This window comes from Centropristis striata, chromosome 2 (genome assembly GCF_030273125.1).
Source record: "Centropristis striata isolate RG_2023a ecotype Rhode Island chromosome 2, C.striata_1.0, whole genome shotgun sequence".
NCBI lineage: Eukaryota > Metazoa > Chordata > Actinopteri > Perciformes > Serranidae > Centropristis > Centropristis striata.
In genome coordinates, this window is record NC_081518.1 from 27,345,044 (window position 1) to 27,361,179 (window position 16,136).

The 16,136-nt window shown below is 40.9% G+C and overlaps 1 protein-coding gene across 3 annotated transcripts in view; it reads right to left on the reverse strand.

Annotated features, from left to right (window-relative positions):
* LOC131983552 (zinc finger protein 609-like) overlaps positions 1-16,136 on the reverse strand; it is an 86,801-nt gene continuing 70,665 nt past the window's right edge. The window contains exons 4-9 of one of the 3 annotated variants that reach the window (XM_059348293.1): positions 13,214-13,301; positions 7,931-10,319; positions 7,456-7,822; positions 6,072-6,452; positions 5,763-5,841; positions 1-3,597 (exon numbers count right to left, since the gene is read on the reverse strand). In XM_059348293.1, the coding sequence (XP_059204276.1) occupies positions 5,768-5,841; positions 6,072-6,452; positions 7,456-7,822; positions 7,931-10,319; positions 13,214-13,301 (3,299 nt within the window). In that variant the 3' untranslated portion in view covers positions 1-3,597; positions 5,763-5,767. Of the gene's footprint in view, positions 3,598-5,762; positions 5,842-6,071; positions 6,453-7,455; positions 7,826-7,930; positions 10,320-13,213; positions 13,302-16,136 lie in introns of all 3 variants that reach the window. The other 2 variants (XM_059348285.1, XM_059348302.1) reach the window with 2 other exon arrangements.

The window sequence follows — 16,136 nt, forward strand, 5'->3', positions numbered from 1 at the left end:
GATTGTCTCATAAAAAGATTTATTTTTTTCCAGCCCAAATTTACAAAGGCAAGTTACAGAGTATTGTATAAAAAAGAACCATGATAATGTACACTTTACACAAACTCCTGAAGGGAGGGAGAACGGAGGTGAGGGTGAAGAGTTCTGAATTTCTCACACAGAAAGAAAATGAAGATATTGTAAACATCCTTGCAAGCACCAGAACTGGTACTTTGGGGGGGCGGGGGAGGAGGAGGGGAGGTTTGTGTGACAGTAGGTGGGTTGGGAAAAGGACAAACGAGCAAGTGTCTCTGTGTTTTCACAGAAGAATGTTCAACTAGGCACCAATTGAGACAACTGCTGGCCAATAAATATACTCTTCACCATGAAACAAATACAGTCCTGCAAAATACAAGAGCCAAGCACTTTCCAATATGTTGATAGCAAACATTACTCTTCTGGCTTTTCATACACTTCAGTATATATGATTTTCACTGGGCTTTGCTTACTACTGAGATAACATTACTACTCTCAGAGAGAGAACAAATGCACTTGTCACAACCATTGTCTGATAAAACTATATGTACTGTATGCAGTCTGCTGGTACTAAAACCCACCGACTTTAATGACAACATCACAGCTGCCTAGATTACCCTTACAGATTAAGTACAAGTCAAACACCACCACATTCAGCTTTTTCAAGTCAGCCATTCTTCTTTAAAATGCGCAAAAAAATTAAAAGATAAACCTTCTTGCAAACTTCCGTGGGACGAGAAACTGGCAACTTATTTACTGGGAATGTCCGTGAACGTCGAAATGAATCACTGCAGTTTCACGAGTCTCAACAAACAGCTGAACTTCAGAGGGTGTTAGGCGTGAAAATTAACAGCTGGATCACATACAGTATGTAATGCGAAAAAAACTATAACAATGGGAACATTTAAAAGTGTAAAAATCAATAACATTTTAATTTAATGACAACACAGTCAATATTCTGCTCTTATTATAATGCGTCAGACCCCGCAGCAGCACGGTGTGGCATAAAACCTTTAACAAGTCCCTATCCTGAGCCAATTTGTCATTTATGAATGGAACCACTACCACAGCACATCCAGCTCAGAGCAGAAAATGTGTTTTTCTTCACCCTCAAACAGAAACCCTCTGAAATCAATGCAAATAGCATCTGGATAGAATTTCACTTACAACCCCTGAGGTACAAGAGAAGTGTAATTTAAAGCCAGAGGGTCCTAGGGTTCTAGTAGAACAGGCCGTCGCTTTTTCTGTAGATTTAAAGTGAATATACAGACTGGCACCACCAGCTTGAGATCGAAAAGAAAGCCGAAAGCAACGTGCTTCTTCTAAGCTGAACTTTGAGCTTTCTACTTCAGTCATGTGTGTGTGATGAAGGTATTTCACTTGTTTTAGCCATGTTAGCTTTTGCTCCAAAGCTTTTTAATGGCTCACCCTTCTTTTGAATTATTGTCTGCATCTGATTGGCTCATGTAACAGTAACAGCTAAAAGATTTTTTTATTTTATTTGGGTCGTTTTATGCACTTGTGTTGTTTAATGTGCCAATATGTTGACCTCACAGCACAGGCAGCAACTGAACAAAGAAAGCTGTTTGTCAGGTGTCAGACTCGTTGGCCCAGTCGATCCAAAGTTAGCCGCTGGTAGGAAAACCAAGCTAAGTGTCTGAGGTGAATGTGAGTAATGGTGAAGCCACACGAGCAAGCGAAGCACCAAGAGAAATGTCCGCCCTTTTGTCAGTGAACAACAGGCTGAAAATCACACTGATTTACTAGTTTGTCTTCATGTTATCTGTCAGTTTGCTTTGAATCGCTGAAAAAGAACTGAGATGTGGACAGCGATTCAGACAGGGTTCGTACAGCTTTTCAAGAAATTCAAGCACTTTTTAAGCACTTGTTAAGGTACCCAAACCAAAAATGTCTCGTAGCCTTTATCATCACATCTAAATTATTATCATAGATTTTGAAAAAACAAAACAAAAACAAATGTCGCCCTCAGGACAACAAACAAATATGATGGGATCGTTTAATTGCAAATATTAAAACATTTTTAAATTTACATGAGTGAAAGTGTCGAGTAAACACCAGATTATGCCAAAAATCAAGCATTTTTCAAAGAGTATATTCAAATTCAAGCATATTCCCTAATGTTAAAAACCTAATGGTTAAAAAACCTTCAACGCTTTGTACGAACCCTTTTCAGAGGTCTGGATCCAGTCAAATTTGCACTCTGCATGTTGAGATGAATGACATGACCAAGATTGTGAAAAAGTAGAGCCCAAGTAAAAATAAAAAGTGCAGCAATATAACCAATGCTGGGGGAGACAAAAAAGCACAGCGGAGGTTGAGGAAACAATGATTCGAGCACATAATGTTCAACGCTGTGAAGGCTGAAAGCTATTTAACAGTGACAGCTTTTAAACAGTTGCGTGCTGGGATAAATATAAACATTTATGCACATCAAAGTAGGCTAAAAGTCTATATTACAGCAGAAAAATACATGAGTTTAGTTAAATTTTCACATTGTTTACAGAAAACAATCAAACGTGACGAGCTGAACGAAGCACAGTCTTACAGTAAGAACACCAAAAACCCCAACAAGTGGCCAAATGCAGTGATGACAACGCCCTGTGAATTCATCGCTCGCTAATGTGGCTTCACCGTTTGAGTGTAACGATAGATGTGACCCTTTCACTGTGAGGAAAAACAGGACTCATACCAGCATCGGACACATTCAAGGATGAACACAATGATATGGATCAGAAGTGTTACTGAGAAAAAGAAAACATGAATAGTGTTTATTCTCCATTGAGGTGTGTGCGGTCCCTTCGCAAAAACATGACGACATCATCCCTGAAACAAGTACTGAGGGTTCAAAGAGGATGGGAATTGACAATGATGATGGAACATGAATAAACTTCAGTCTCAGGCTCTCAAGTCTCTGAAGAAAGCAGCTGTTGCCATATTCCCTCTCCCCCCCTCGAAATATAGCCAAACATTTGTCAAGTTAAGGATATACTGTTGTTTCACGGCATACAAGAAGCCAAAGACAGAGTTGAAATCATTTCAATATGATTCACTTTTTCTTTTCAGTCTTTAATTTAGTTTGACTCCCCTTTTCCCCATCAGCCACCCAACTCATCAGGATCCCCTGCCAATTTCTTTCTGCGTGTGACAAAAAACAATGCAGTCAAAGAAAGAAAAAAAACAACAACAACAACAAAAAAAGCTGTTCTGGCAGTCCAATAGTCTCTTTTTGCATTGTATTTGTTGACAGTGCAAAGACTAGATAATCAGCGGGTTGGTGTTTCCTCTGCGTGGTGAGGCAGAGTGATGGCTTTGAACCTGGGTTATTATCAGTTCCTTTACAGTCCAAGGTTTGGAAAAATTTCAGGTCATTTACGAGGGGAGGACAGAAAAAAAAAAGAAAAAAAAGACGACAATCTGCCTCGCCTTGGGGCAGAAGAACTAAAAATATAGATAGAAACACCATTCAACTGATGTCTAAAAGGTAACACCCGGGAGATTTTCTTCTCATGTGAGCCAGTCACATGAATCTTTGCAGGGTTGAGGTGTGACGGTCAGGTTTCCCTGAGGAAGAAACAAAGGGAAGACTTATTTATTACCAGATCACTTTATCATTTACATAAACTACAGAAACAAGAGCAGGATTCTGTTGAATGAATGCTTTGTAATCAGGCAGTGCTTTACCTAAAGTGGGACTTCACATTTTTACATGCTTTTTGAGCTAAACTATACGACTGTATTGTCTTGGAGCACATCAATGCTGGTTTTAATATTCACATTTTTTTTTTTACCAAATGCATAAAAATCTGCATTTCATGGGCTGAAAAATCGACTGGTCAGAACTTAATTATATCATAAAGGTAAGCCCCCCCAGCCCCTCCCTGCTCCCTCTGAGTCCCTCACCCCATTTTTTCTACATTTTGTAACAGGTGGAGTTTGGCTCAGACTTGGGCGTCCTCACAAACACCAAGAAAGTGGAGAACATAACAAAAGTCCTTATATCACTGCAGCCAAGGGATGGATTTTAAAATCCAGTTATGTCTCTGTAAACCACTAAATGGTCTTAGGGACAGAATACATCTCTGATTTACTTGTGGGTTACAAATCATCCAGACCCCTCAGGTCATCTGGGACAGGTTTACAGAGTGTTCTCTGGATTGAAACCAAGCGAGATGCTGCAGCGTTCAGTTTCATTGCTCCTGACCTGAGGAACAAGCTTCCTCAATACTGAGAATGTTATTATTTACAGCAGCTTTCCAATAAATTAAGATACATAACTTATTTTTACAGTAGCATTTATTTTATTGCTTTTGCTTTGTTTTATTGACTTGAACAATCTACTTTGTTCTTGCTTTTTTTCTGTCCTTATTTTATTGTCCAATATCTAAAATATTTCTAGGCTCATCTAAAGGACCCTGAATGTCTGAATGGTGCTCTATAAACAAATTTAGCCTTGCCTGGCTTAGTCATTTTACTACATGTCAGAGGTATAAGCTGTATTTAAAAAACGTTTTTTTAACCTCCATTACATTAATATGAGAACCATATTTACTACTTTATAGATTAAGATTTAATAAACTACAAGATAATCTAAATAATGTTTTTCTTAGTATGCACAATTATATGTAAATATTTCCTCTACTCATAACATTAACATACTTACACATTAATATACACATAATAGTAACACAATTATATGATAAATACAATAAAATAATGCTCTGGAACGGGCTGTTTTGCAAAATGAATACTTTTGATATTTAAAGTACATTTTACTGTATTTTTTCTTCAAAGTAGAGGTATTTTAAGGATCTGAGTACTCCTCTCACTATTGACCTGCAGCCTCCACTCAGTTGCCAGTTTAATAGGTACACCTAACTGATACTAATGCAGTCTAATCCAACAGTCCTACAATAAATTGCACTTTCATAAAAGTTTAAATGTTCAGTTTTTGTTTAAAATGCTTTGGAGAGGTGTTGATTCAACTTTATGATTATTTTGGGGGATGTAATTTGAGGTGCGTTTTAACTATATTGCACTCTACTGGCAGGTGTTTCTATTATTTTGTCCATCCCATTAACATCAATGAAGGCAGGCAAAATAACAAAAGCCCCTTTATGTATAATGCATTAAAGCAAACCACATCCTCCAAAATGACCATAAAGTTGAATCAACAACATGCATTTATTTACCAAATGACTCAGTTGTCATTTCAGAGAGCTGCCACTAGATGTCAGCGCAGGCTGCTCCGGCTTAGTGTCTTGGCGGGCTCATGCCATGTCTCTATTATCAACACTGTGATCCACTTGTCCTCAGAGGACCTACTTAGGATGGATGAGCTGAGGGGCTAAATGCTGCACTGCATATTGTACTAGATTGCAGCAGAGTATTGAGGGCTTTGTTTGGCCAGGATTTGTTTTTCTTTACAGGTTGCTGCCTCAGAGTCTGCGACAGAAATGTGAGGAAAGAGTAGAGGGCAGATGGGTGTTCTTTTCACCTGAAATCAAGTGAAACAAGACAAAGGAACAAGCTGCTTTGTCATCTGAGCCAGCACTAATATAATATAAATATTTTTAACTAGCGTTATGAGTTTAGTTTATGTGAAGCACAATGTCTGCCACTTGCGTTTGTCGGGTTTGCAAACACTGCGATCAGTTTATGTCTCAGGAGGACTGTGTTTTGTTTCACTATCAGTCTTTTGAGTATCACTCCAACTAAGGGGGTCTTACCGTTCTCACCTCCGTGGTGGCGGGTAGAGGGAGGGGGTTGCTGCTTGTTGGCTGGCAACAATAGCTGATGAGGAGAGACCTATGGCGAGTCGGAAAATGTACGACTATCAGTTATATTTCCTATTTAGGGTTTGAATTTAGATCGCTGATTTGCCATAACTTAACAATCTGCATCTACTTACAGTTAATATTCTGGGCTGTGGACTTTTTTTTAATCTATGTAACTGGCATTAATTGAATTACCTTTTTAAGTATATAACATTTAGTGTAGTGAGTCTATTGTGAGACAGTGAGGGTTGTCTGACTGACCTGTGGCGTAGGACAGGTCATACTGCCCTGAGAGCAGGGGGTATCCCAGGTGGTGGTGAGAGGGCATGATGCGCTGGGAGGGCGAGGAGCGTGGTCGGTCCACGTCTCTTTCTCTTTCCCTCTCGCGCTCTCTTTCCCGATCTCTGTCTCCACCGGCTCCTCTGTCCTGCTCCCGCTCCCTCTCGTGGGGTGGCTTGTCACCTACTGTGGGGGATTTGCTCTTGTATTGGCTGGCGTGCTGATGCAGGATATCCAGGGCTTTGGAGTCTGCCGCCGTTTTGGTGACAGTAGGGCTGGCGCGAGATTTGTCGCCGCCCTCCTCACCTCCAGCTATTTTACTGCCATATGGAGAAAACGGATAGCCTCCGGGAAGGTATGAGCCTAAAAGTGATGAAGAACATTGATGGTTTAAAATGATGTGGAATACAAGTGTGCCAACTCATGATTGAATATTCTTCATTAATGCACACATCAATCAAGTAGAATAGTCAACAAAATTGATTTCAGGTCACCAACCAGTCCATTTTGACTTCCGGACAACATTTTACATTGTCCACTTAGGCTTCTGGTGCTGAATCACCAGCCATGTTGGTGTGATAAAAACACATTTAGTATACAAGTGAAATATATTCTTTGGGGACATACATCAGACATTCCAGGAAGGAAATGGTGCATTTTACAAACCCTTTCAATATTGCTGAAGAAAAGCATAATGGAAGCATTCTTTCATTTTCTTCTACTGTATGTAATTTTACACATAAAATACCCTATTCAGAAGTACACAGAACCACCAAATCAAACCTTGATTGACTTGACCTATCTAACTTCCATGCAGATTACTTCCATGCTGTGTTTTGCTCCCATCAAGCTCCACCAAATGATCACAATTATTCCACGTTGCTTTTCCATTTTCAAACATAATTGCAATTTCAAGTAAAAACAAGAAAAATGCTGAAGAAAATTCAGACAGTTCTACTGAGTTCCTGCTAAGACTGGCACATACAGTTCTGACAGAGAAAGAACAAATCCTTGTTGCCATTTTGCTTTCAAGACATTCAATTACTCAAACCATGATAACTGTGCATGGCTTGATGCTAACAGCTGCCAAGATGACTATTTTAAGACAACCTAATTTTGGCCATAGGTTGCCATCAGTGGCAACCACTTTTTTTAACATATAAAAATATAGAGCAAACAGCAACACCTGTGCCTGGAAATATTTTTGGGATATTTAAATATTGCTATTGCAGTTAAAAATGGAACCAGAAAATTGCTCACCAACCAAAAGGAGATAAAAAATGGTTGACACAAGTTAAAGAAGAATCAAAAAACTATGTAAGAGAATTAATGTTATCTTGTAATTGGAGTTAATCTAATGTCATACCTGGGTAATTCTGCATCATGACTGAGGGCATGCTCCTGTATCCAGGGTGGTTAGGGTCATAGCCTTGTCCATAGGGGTAACCATGCATGTACGGCATGTAGCCTTGGTGCTGTGCTAGTGGTGATGAGAACTGCATGTGGGGATTAGAACGAGAGTCTTTGCTCATAGCCCGGTGGTCCTCAGAAGTGATTCTGGGATCACTACCGTCTTTGCCGTCCTCCTTGGGCCCACTTTGACTGTCCTTGGGCCTGGGCCTGTCATCTTTTAATTTACGATCTCGCTCCCGTTCCCTGTCCCTTTCATCCTTCCATCGAGGTTGTTGTTGCTGGTGTTCATCTTCTGCTTGGGGCTTCTGGCTCTCGGGATACTGCTGGAAGCGGGAAAGAAGGTTCAAATCAGCACAAATCAGCATCTATACACTGAAATAAATTCACAGGCATTTATTTTTACACTGTTGTACTAGATTGGTGTTTACCTGTCTGTACCACATGGCCTGCTCCATTCCTGCCTGACCTCTGGACTCCAGTGCTTGCTTGGAGTCTTCCTTTCCATGGTGGCCCCCTTCAGTCAGCTTCATCTTTAGCCCCTCGGCTTGCTGGGACTTTGGGTCCTCACTTTTTATGCTTCCCAGGGATTTGGAGGAAGGCTCAGAGGGCGAGTCCCTGGATTTGCTTGGGGGCTGCGGCGTCTTTCCAAGCTCTGACTGACTTGGAGCTTTGGAGAGGCTTGGCGGCATCGGGCTCTTTTGTTTCCACTCCTCCTTCATGGAGGCTTCTCTTTCTTTTATGGCCACATCTGACTTCTTCTCAGCGCGATGCTGCTCAGCCATCTGTCGCTGCCTCTCTTCATACTGTTGCCGGTAGGCTGGATTGGTGTTCATCAAGTGGTTATGGTAGGCTTGATCGGGATGGTATGCATACGGGGGCACATAAGCATACTGGTTGTAGTAAAGAGGTTGCATGTACATGTTGGATCGCTGTTGGATGACTGAGGGTTGCTGCTGCTGCTGCTGCTGCTGTTGCTGCTGTTGTTGTTGCTGTTGTTGCTGCTGCTGCTGTTGTTGTTGTTGCTGTTGTTGCTGCTGCTGCTGCTGCTGCTGTCCAGGAGCACTGATGTCAGGTTTGCGGTCTTCATGAACCTCAACCTTTACTTTTTCCTCAACTTGGTCCTGGTCCTCTTCCCTTTTGATCTTTGCCTGACCTTCAGCCACTGGTGTGCCTGGAGTGGGCACACCAGGACTAGGATTTACATAATTGGGTGAGTAATATGTCTCATAGCCAGGATAGTACGGGGAATCTTTGCTGGGTGTCTGGTTTGGAAAGAGTGCTTTTTTGACACTTTCCCGGATACCTTGGTCCTCTGTCCTGACTTTGACACCTTCCAGTTTCCCTTCACCATCCTCACCAGCATCTGAAATGTCTGAATATGCTGGGCTATTGGTTTTGACTGAAGAGTTGTCCGCACCATTCTGGTTCACCACATGAAGGGGTGTGAGAGGCTGTGGCATCCCAGTGCCATCTATCCGACTGGCTACACCAATTGATGGGCTAGGGGCATTGTCCGAAAAGCTGTAAATTTTGTCAGCCTCAGCCTTGATACTGGCCAGGCGACTCTGATGTGGGTCTGAGGAACCATTGAGAAGTCCTTCCCCCTTATTTCCTTGATCAGAAGGTTCAGGGTATGGAAGCTTACCTTCCTCCAGTTTCCCTCCCTTTCCCGGAGGCTTGGGGCTGTCAGCCTCCTTCCCACCATCTTTTTTCTTCTTGTCTTTTTTCTTTTTGTCTTTGGAGCTACTTGTGGCAGGATCACCAATGGCAGGGGGTTTAGGTTGTGTGCCCTTCATTTGGGGACTCTTGGGAATTCCTTGTATCATTGGGGTAAGCCCTGGGGAAGAATTTGGGTTACCAGGAGGAAAAGGGTACATCTGCTGGGATGCTGTTGAGGCAGGGCCAACAGGCCGAGGTGACTTCATGTTTTTCTGGGCCAATTTATCAGCTTTTGTGCCACCCTTTTTAGACTTGTCTGATCCTCTTTTATCATCTATACCATCGTTACTGGCCTCATCAGTGAGGCACGGCCCATCTTCACACCCATCCGTTGGGGTACCTCCCATCTCTGCATCTGTCTCAGCAATTTTCTTTTTACTCTGCTTTGAACCAAACTTGCCAGGAGATGGGGAAGGACTTTGTGCATCAAAGTTCCTGCCTTTTGGAGTAACCGACCGTGCTGGAGACAAGCATCCTTTCTGTGAGATAGATGCTCCATTACAGTTCCCCGGTTCAGGGTGGAGAGTTGAGTCCTCTCCATATTCACTGTCTCCATCTATTTCCAACTTTATGTCATCATCATTGTGGGCACGGGCTTGGTGGTACTTGAGACCATTGATGTGCTTGTACTTCTTGTTGCAGTTAGGGTGTGGGCAGTCAATGAGAACCGGAGAGGGGCAGCTGCGATCGAGGGGAGGTGGAAGTGGCTCAGTCTTAATAGAAGGAATCGGGAGACCTGTTGGTCCCACCCCTCCACTGTTCGAGTTTGTCCGCATGCGTTTGTTGCCTTTGGTGTCCTCTGAGCTGGAATTGGGCTCCATGTCCGAGGCTGGTTTGGTCTTGCGTTTCCCAGCTGACGAGGGACTGGCCTTAATGTCCTCTGTGTTGCTGTTAGGTGGGGTGCGGCGCTCTGATGGTGTCTGGCTGCCCCTGCGGCCTTTGCTGTTAGAAGCAGCACGCGTCTTGTTGTTGGCGGTGCCCTTGTTGTCTGAGGAGTTGCTGTTCTCGTTGATAGGGGTGTTGCTGTTCGGTCTCATTCGCTTACCTCGACCACGCCCATTCCTCATCTCGAGATCACTCGTGGGGGATTCACAGAACCTGCAGTAGTGGCAAAAAAACAGGAATATGAATTAAAAATGGAAAATCAACTACTACTAAAATGAACATTGCTATGAGGACTGAATAACACAATGCAAAAAAACCCAACTTTTTTTTCATTTTTATTAATTGTATGACATCACAGTGAGTATAATTGGCTTTATTAACAGCCCTGAATGAAAAATGCAAACAATAAATATCTACAGTTGACAAAACAAAAACAAGTATTTAACTACTTTAATATCGGTGCAGTCATTTTTTTTTTTTTTTTTAAGTTTAATGGAGAGTACACCTGTATGCAATAAAGATGTGAGAAGTGATTTTTGTTAAATATATTTGTACCTGGAATCCCCAGATGTTCAACTGCTAGCTTCAAGTAAAAAAAATTTAAAACACTTTTTTTTGCAACTGTAATGCTTTCTAAAGGAACCTACCTTCTGAAAACCTAATCTCGTAGCTCTCGTTAGGAGCAAGATTTGAGGCTACTTCTACTAAAGTGTTTGTTCTACAGGAGGTTTGTTTATATTTTGACTGGCAATCTCACACACAGTTATTTACTGTACTGGTATGCAAAATAACATGTCACAATGACACATCTTATCATAGGAAATTCAGAAAATAAGTCATAACAGTAATACCAATGATTATAATACTTGGGGGTTTACGTCCGTTTGAGTCCAGAACCCATAATAAACAATGGCAATGATATCAAAATATAAACACCATTGTTCTGTCCCAGTCCTCTCATAATCTACTAATCTGATATTTTGTGCACTGTAAGTGAGTAAGCACTTTAAACAAAGCCACATGACAACTCCAAGGCATGTAAACATCATTTGAAAAGACAGCAGTGAACATTTCCAGGCTGCTTTGTAATCAAAACATAGAGTCATTCAAATACTTAAAATAGCAGTTTGGCCGTATCTCTCCATAACAGTAATGTAATTATCTTTCTGCACAGCAGTGAAGGTTAGCAATCTGTGACAAAGAGAGACACTGGACTGGTATGACTCACAGCTTCCTCTACAAGTCTCTCCAAACAATTTCAACCCCAGCAGGGGATGTGAATACATCCGTAGTCTGGCAGTGGTAGAGGAATTTAGACTCATTACAAGCCCAAGTTTATATTCAGTCCGTTGAAAGCTTTCTGAATTATTCATGGTGTGTCCCTAATGTAGTCGTGCTGCAAACTGTAAGACTATCTTGGTGCAAATACAGCCCAGCAAACCTCACTTACTGTGCAAACCTCACTTACTGAGCATTATTGTGATATACTGTGATGCATTAGTGTGATACAGCCTCTCCTTGTTTTCCATTAGCGCTGCTTTAATCTTGATTTTTTTCTATTGCACTTAACCATGCATTTCAAATAAAGATTTATATTTACATTTAGATATGGTGCAGGTGTTCTAAATCAAAACGAGGATTTGGCAATGTATTTTACACAACCTGTGTATTTTGCATAACAAAGGCAAATACCCATAAATTACAAACACCTTAAGCTACCGCCCACATAACACTGATCTAAGAAATTGCAGCCTTTGTGATGGAGAATGTTATACAGTGTTGAGGAAAAGCTATTAGTCCAATAATTGGATTCTGCAATCTGGCTTGTTAGAGTAGCTTTCTATTTCCACAACTACCTCCTGGGACATCAGACGTTTGCCAATGAATCCTGCTTCCCCAGACTCCAGATAAAGGCTAACATGTACTTGGAAGGTCCAGCTGCAGACAAGCAGGCTTGTGCATTAGGCCGTGTATCCTTGAGCTGATGCTACGACAGCAGATTCATATCACACAGAATATGAAAAGGTTAAGAGACCAAGTGCAGCTTGGATAGAGAGACTGCATCAATGATTCATGGAAACCATGACTTTTTCTCTACCTTGACATTTACAACTACCATATGTGACAGTAAATTCTTTGTAAAGTGCAGATGCTATGCAAAATCAGTGTGTAGCTTTGGTACAAACAAGTGATGTACCATTTATGAATGGGCATGAGCGCTTGAGTCCTCGACTTGGATGTCAGTATTGGTTTATAATAAACAGTATTCACTTTGGGTTTTTTCTGATTTGTTACTGTGTTCTACTACAACGTGCTACTATGACAAGTGGTTTTCATTTCAGCCACCAAGCTAATGCATACGGTAACAATATAACAACATTCAACATGCTCATGAAGTTATTTTTAGCATGAAAGCTTCGATCACCCTGGGTTAAGCAATGAGTTATTTTGCCACATAACATTAGCGACAGTAGCTGTATAGGGAGATGACTCATCTGTAAGTTAGCAAGGCAACGCTAGCTAACGTTTCTTGCAGCTATTTCTTCAGACTAAAATGACATAACATGATTAAACACGACTAAACATTATGTGAATAAAACTTAAATACTGTGAACTATTTGGTTGAGTTGCCTGTTAGTGAAATGCTCTGAGTGAATTTAAATTCCCTCTGGTAAGAAGTGATGCAGTGTATGTCTAGGGCTTTTATTGTGAAAGTGAAGTGGGAACGAAAGTGAAGCTTGGTTCAGAATACGGAGCCTCTGTGTTATTATTTTATCGCCTTCATAAGTATAGGTACAACTCCCAACTACACTACATTAACTTGTCTGTGAACAATATTTCAGCCTGAGTCACGTCAATAAAAACAACTACTCCCACATCCCACTACTTCATGACGCCATCAAAAACTCATTACGGATTATTTTTTCTTGCAAATACTTGAGTACTGTATAATAATTTAATGGGAGTACTTGAATATGAAAATTACTTAAAATGCCCATCTCTAGTACCATTAATTGAACAAGTGCATATTACATGATTCATATTTAAATATCACTATGTCTCCATGCTTTCGGCTGTTAAAATAAAAAACAAACAGGTGTCCTTACCTGGGGGGAGCCCAGTCATGCCGTGTACAGTCCAACAGCGTTCCCACATATGTCTTGTTTCTCCAAGTAACATTGACCACCAGCATGCCTGTGAGACAAAGAAACAAAGAGGTCATTTGTTTTTATGTTAACTATGACAAAAATGTTTAAAAGTGACACTCAGTCGTACTGTCTGTGCACTGTGTGAGCAAAAAGTGCATCGTGGCTGCTGCATCAATGCGCTGATCTTCGCTAAAGGGTGCCACATGCAAGACAAGTCACACAAGTCAAAGGCACTTTTTTTAATCTTCTTCACACAGTAAAGCCGTAGGGCCGAGCCTGACTGATATCTTCTAAATGACTTGGAACAGACTGCAGTCAGCATTGTGGAGACTGTATAAGATACTGGCAGAAGGTCTCACTAAGAATGATCACAGCGGGGTTACCGGGGAATACCCGCTGAACACCCTTTTCCATTTAAATAAGCCATCTCAGAGCGCAGGAGATTTCCCTGAAGGAGAATTATTTAGAGGCAAATATTTTTTTGCAGTCCTCTATCTCACTTTGCAGCTCAGAAATGTACTACCTCGGGGAGAATACAGAACTTCCACTACAGCTTCTTAAAACAAACAAACAAGCTCCTGGGTTAAACCAATTCAATGTGAACGGTTCAGTTTGACTGACTGTAACTGAGTGTGCAAGAGAAGCTCCTTGACTTCACTGGTATTGCTGCAATCTGTCACACTTAGAAGCTTCTGTGTTGCCATTTGGATAGTGTGAATTTGGTAGCACTCAGTGTGAGCTACACAATCTGACCTGCACTGAGCGTGACACCTGACCTTGCATTTAAAGTCTAAAATTAGTTCCAGAAGATCACACAACTCTCTATGTATGTTTCTACATAAGAAACCAAATACTATTCATCTGGTGACACTTTGTACGCATATTTGTACAAAATCTAGAGCTGTCATTGCCTAAAGAAGTTATTTGTCAACTAACACTCGTACCATTTTGTCAACTACTTGATAAGATGATGTAATTGTAAAGTGTTAGTCATAATCTCTTTACTCAAGGACAGAACTAGATTCTGTATAAATTTGCATACTTGTTATGTTTTAATGTCAAGATGTCGCCAGATCTGTAAAATTGAGTTTCTCCACAAAGAATCAGAAAAAAAGCACAAATATAAATCTTGTGTTTATCATAGATGTGCTCATAAGTTTCTGGGAATAAACCCTTTAAAAAAAGACTAATCGACTAAATACTTCGATTAGTCTACTAAATGGTTGTTTTGTTGCTTAGTTGTCTAAGAGGGTGCACTCACCATTTTTTAAAATGTATTATTTTTTACACATTTAACTACAGTAATGCATTTTATGTTAATGCAAAAATCATTGCAAAAAGTGCACCATCAATGGCAAAAGCCTCAAATCATTAAGCACTCTATAAAATATACTTTCTAGCAGTGTCGCAATTCTAAAAATCCAAAAATTATGCAAAAGTGCCCCTTTAAATTTTGTGTTTCCCAGATATGTGTGCCGAATATAATTTAATTTCTTGGAATAAAATCATTTAGCATTTTTTTAAAAATTGTAATCGACTTAAGAAATCTTAGGCGACTAATCCTCTAAGAGGGGGCAGCCCTAACAAAATCACTTCACTAAAACACTGAACTTGTTTTTTTTATACATTTAACTGCAGTAAACACATCTCATGTTAATGCAAATCCCAGCACCGAGTGGTGGCATGGTAGAGGCAGATTAATGATAATTTGCAGCTTTTGCACGTAAATTCAAAAGTAAATCATCAACCAAACAGCTTCAGAGGATTAGGAGCAACGACCGTGCACTGAATTTATTGCCCCCACCATCCCCCCTCACTCCCCGTTGGTGACCTCAGCTTGCCACTTCAGCACTGCAGAGAAACTGGAGGCTGCAGTGAGCTAACTTATCTAATGGCACAGGAATGCTGGCTGGCAGCTTCCGTCCCTCCGAGCATTTTATTAGCTTAGGAAACCTCTCTCGCTCACCCCATTTTCCCTCTCTCCTTCACCCTCACCCTCATTTCCTCTGTTCAATGGTATAACCATCCCCGGCTTACAATCTTTTTCCCTCCCACACACAAGTCACAGTTCAGACCTCATTTTTCTCCTGCTGCCTCTGGCATAAAGCATCGAGTGTATAAGGCATTTATATATGTTTACAGGAACCTGCTGACACTTGGCCACAAGTCTCTTCCTTCACTCTATAGCCTGAAAACACAAGCGCTCGGTCAAGGTTAGATCCAACTGCAAATGTCGTTGAGGAGAGGTTCTCCAGTTCAGATTTCTGTCACATTAAAAGAACACAGACCTTTTCTAAAACGCCTTCAACAGCCCGCCCCCCTAAGCTCTCCAAACACTCCAACACAAAATGGCTCTGGCAGCTGGTTGTGGCAGGATGTAAATCAAGGCTGGGCAAATGAATGAGGAGTCTTTCATGGTGTGCAGGATATAGTGTTCCCTGCTTTCTCTGGCGAGGGGGTTTAGAAATCTTTAATGATTCTAAATTAGCATTAGCCTCCTTCAATAAATGTGACAATAGATGGCCATGGGTGGAATTTTAGTGGTTGTGTTGCCAGCACTAATCAAAATACTCTTCAAGAAATAGTTCAGCTTTTTGAGAAATACCCTTATTTGCTTTTTTCGCCAAAAGTTAGATGAGAATATTTGTACTTTGCCAGACTATTTTTCTTCTGTTTCCAGTCTTAATACTAAGCTAAGATAATCAGCTGCTGGGAGAAGCTTCGCATTTAACAGACATGAGAGCAGTTTTGATCTTTTCATCTTAGGCCCGGCAAAAAAGCATTACATATATTTCCCAAAATGTACAACAATTCCTTCAGGGATCCAATTTTCTTTATAACTTGAAGTAAAAGTATGTGTAGACTACCACATCAAGCACAT